General features: G+C 61.0%; 1 protein-coding gene across 1 annotated transcript in view; it reads left to right on the top strand.

Moving 5' to 3' along the window:
• Window positions 1-3,187, top strand: part of ATXN10 (ataxin 10) — a 103,283-nt gene extending 100,096 nt beyond the window's left edge. The window contains exons 11-12 of the mRNA XM_014533167.1: window positions 2,069-2,253; window positions 3,018-3,187. Of these exons, the coding sequence (XP_014388653.1) occupies window positions 2,069-2,253; window positions 3,018-3,020 (188 nt within the window). The 3' untranslated portion in view covers window positions 3,021-3,187. The remainder of the gene's footprint in view (window positions 1-2,068; window positions 2,254-3,017) is intronic.
• The last annotated feature ends 525 nt before the right edge of the window (window positions 3,188-3,712 follow it).

The raw sequence follows: 3,712 nt of genomic DNA, 5'->3' as shown, positions 1-3,712 counted from the left end.
TGAGAAATGAAAGGGCAGGAGAGGGGGAGGCATGTCCCAGGTCGGGGCTCGCGTGTGGGACTGACATTGCTGGAGCCTCAGGGCTGAAGGGCGCCCAGCGAGATGAATGAGGGCCGTGCTGGGCAGGGCCTGCTGCCTGGGACCGCAAGCCTGACCACCAGCAGCTCGGGTGATGGTTCTCTCCTCCAGCGACACCGCGTGTGCACTGGGCAGGCCAGCCGGCCTCCGTCCTGTTCCAGCCCCAGCCCCAGCCCCAGCCCCAGCCCTGCAGTTGTCCCGGCTCTCAGCGCGGGATGGGAACATGGGGTTTCCCACTTTCGGTATCTCAGTGAGTGGCCAGGAAGGTCCGGGAAGCAGCCTCCTGCTTCTAGCATTGAGAGGGGAGGTTAGCATGGGAACTCCAGTCTCACGTGCGTTTTCCGGCCTAAATCCCCCCTTTCTCACGTTTGCTCCTCCCGTCGGGTCCCGTGGCCGCTGCCTCTCACTCCCTGCGAGGAGCTGGGCTGTGCTGGCTGGTCCTGCGTGCGCGGTAAGGCAGGTTCAGGGCACGGACCGGCTGGAAGAGCTTTCCCCGGGACTCTTAGTCTTCTTCTGGTGATTGTGGGAGAGGGAGAAATTCACATTTAGGTTTCATGCATTTGAATGTCTTCTGGCTCCAGGAGGAACATGTAGCTTATCAAGGACCGGGGCGCTGTGCCAGGGTGACAGGTCAGTGGTGCGAGAACGTTCCCCCGGGGATGAGTAATGAGAGCAGCAGCCTCGGCCCAGCACTCGGGACCTGGCACCGGGAAAGGGCCGCCCTCACACTCGATGGTTTCGGTGCCCCGCGCCCGGATGGCCGTCCCGCAGCCTGTGTCTGCGGGTCCCAGGTGTGCGGCCAGGCCCCTCCTGCAGGAGCCGCGATTAGGAGCGCGGAGCCAGGAGGCCGCTCGGTGGGAGGCAGCTCGGGTGTGTCAGGAACCAAGACGAGCGACCTTTCAGCCCCCAGAAAACATGTCCTGAACATAAAACTTCTCATGTTTTCTACCTCTCCTTTGTCTGACCTCAGGGACGGGCACGTCTTTTACTATTTCCCGTGAGGCTTTTGAACCACTTTCTTCCCCAAATCCTTCGAGCGGGAACCACAGGCTGTGCGTGGTCAGGGCCACAGGCTGTGCGTGGAGCCGTCCCTGGCTCCTGTGTTGTCGGGGCCACAGGCTGTGCGTGGAGCCGTCCCTGGCTCCTGTGTGGTCGGGGCCACAGGCTGTGCGTGGAGCCGTCCCTGGCTCCTGCATCAGGGCAAAGAGGCTGCAACCAGGACAGGCCTGGCACCTTGTGGGACACACGTGCCCCAGTCATGGCCTCAGAGACGCCGGCCTGGGAACCTCTGCCACTGGACAGGCCTGTTTCCCTGCTGCTGCCCCAGGCGGGGGCAGGAGACGCTCTTCGCGGGGAAAGTGTTTACCCCTCTCCTGGGCTTTGTTCCCTCTGGACCGACGGGGGCCGGGCCCTCGGTTCTTGGCAGGTCCTGTGTGTCCCTGGACCCGACATGGACATGTCCCGCCAGCAGCATCTCTCCAGGCTCACAGGCGCCGAGAGCCTGTCTGCTGTGAGGACTTCTCACATCATGTAAAGTTAGGGGGCGGCGAGGCAGGGAGGGGGGCGCTTTCCCGAGGGCACGAGCATTCAAACCGAAAGCACACCCCTGAGGTTCCTAGCTTCACCCGTCAACGGGAGTGAGGGAATCCCACGCGCGCCTAGGAAACCATTCTTGTTCCTCCGCAGGCTTTCCCCAGGAAAGGTGGTTTCTTGTCTGGTTCGGTAACGCCCTGATTCTTTCCCCAGTGACTCTAACAGTTACCTGTGCATGCGTGCGTGCATGTATGTGAGTGTGCGGGAGTGCACACACCGGTGTTCTTAAACTGCACCTTTGCTCTGCGTTCATCCATCAGCACCTCTGCCATCGCACACTGGGTACCCGTGTGCATACGTGTGTGCCATGTGGTTGTAAGTGTCTTTCCGCTCTGGATGCATAGTTGTAGCACATCCTCAAGAAGGCGTGTCGCCAGATTCCTTCACTCCATCCCAGTCCTGACGCAGTGGGTGGTGTACGCCATCCGCAACCTCACCGAGGACAACAGCCAGAACCAGGATCTGATCGCCAAGATGGAGGAGCAGGGGCTGGCGGACGCGTCCCTGCTGAGGAAGATGGGATTCGAGGTGGAGAAGAGGGGTGACAAGCTGGTTCTGAAAGCCACCAGCACCCCCCCGCCGGTGAGTATGCTGCAGGGAGGGCCCCCCCTCCGGCCCCTCGGATGGCAGGGTTCCCGCCTGGGAACGGGTGGGAGCGCTGTGCCTCCAGAGTGGAAAGGCGACCTTACACTCAATTGCTGCCAGTTCCTCAGGCTTTAGGCTGCCGTTTTCGTAAGAGTTAAAATGTCAGACTCATTCCGGGGAGAACTCGGAAGAGCATGTCACCCTGTGTGTCTGTGTTTCTGGCCAGAGGAGACTGCAGAGACGGCTCCTGCTGACCCGGGCGGAGGGACCAGCGTGTCTGCGGTCCCTGCTGAGGAAGATGGGATTCGAGGTGGAGAAGAGGGGTGACAAGCTGGTTCTGAAAGCCACCAGCACCCCCCCGCCGGTGAGTATGCTGCAGGGAGGTCCCCCCCTCCGGCCCCTCGGATGGCAGGGTTCCGGCCTGGGAACGGGTGGGAGCGCTGTGCTTCCAGAGTGGAAAGGCGGCCTTACACTCAATTGCCGCCAGTTCCTCAGGCTTTAGGCTGCGGTTTTCGTAAGAGTTAAACTGTCAGACTCATTCCGGGGAGAACTTGGAAGAGCATGTCACCCTGTGTGTCTGTGTTTCTGGCCAGAGGAGACTGCAGAGACGGCTCCTGCTGACCCGGGCGGAGGGACCAGCGTGTCTGCGGGAGCTGTCGGGCTCTCGCTCCTTTCTGATCACCGACCAGCGCCTCTCGGAGGCTCTCCCCCTGACTCTTGGAAATGGATGATTAGATGCAGTTCTCTTTCTTTCTTCTCAGTGACGGACCCTTCCCCAGGAGCCTGGAGTTTTGGAGTGTGTTTCACGGACGTTTCATCTTGGCAGCGCGTGAAGGTGCAAGTGTTTGAAGGCTCGGCACCGATTCAGGAGCTCGTCATGCTTAGATGCTAGTGTTCCTGTGTTTCCGCGTAAACGTGAGAGTACATGCGTGTTCTGTTGTTTCTGTGCTTTAAACCCTAGCGTCTGCAGCCATCCCCGGGGCCACGGACATCTCGGGCCTGGTGCGCTCCCTGGCGGCACGGGCTCCTCGTGAGGCCGCCGCCTTGGCGGAGACGCGGGTCTGCGGGTCCCATTTGTCCCTTCAGATGCGAGGCAGCCCGTCCCTTTTGTTTCCTCGCCTGTTGGGCTTCCTGAGCGCCGCAGGCAGCTGACGCGGCTCTCACTGTGATTCATTCTCGCCTCTCCTTTCACCCTCCCGCCTCTCCAAACACTGACAAGACGCGTTTCCAGTTCATTAATTCAGGAGATGCTGAAGAACAGCGCCCGCTCCCTCTCCCTCTGCGCTGGGGCACCGAGCTGCCCTTTGGAATTCCGTGGGGAGTCGGAGAAACGGGGCCATTAACTCTTCTTGCTCTGAACGTCCTACTCAGGCTCCTCAGACCCATGTGTGAGCGCTGATGCCTCATTGGCCCTGTGGTGCCTCTGGGCAGGATCTGCGTTCAAGGGACAGCTGCC

Source organism: Myotis brandtii, unplaced genomic scaffold, assembly GCF_000412655.1.
Source record: "Myotis brandtii unplaced genomic scaffold, ASM41265v1 scaffold952, whole genome shotgun sequence".
Lineage (NCBI taxonomy): Eukaryota > Metazoa > Chordata > Mammalia > Chiroptera > Vespertilionidae > Myotis > Myotis brandtii.
This window is presented reverse-complemented; position numbering and strand designations above follow the sequence as displayed.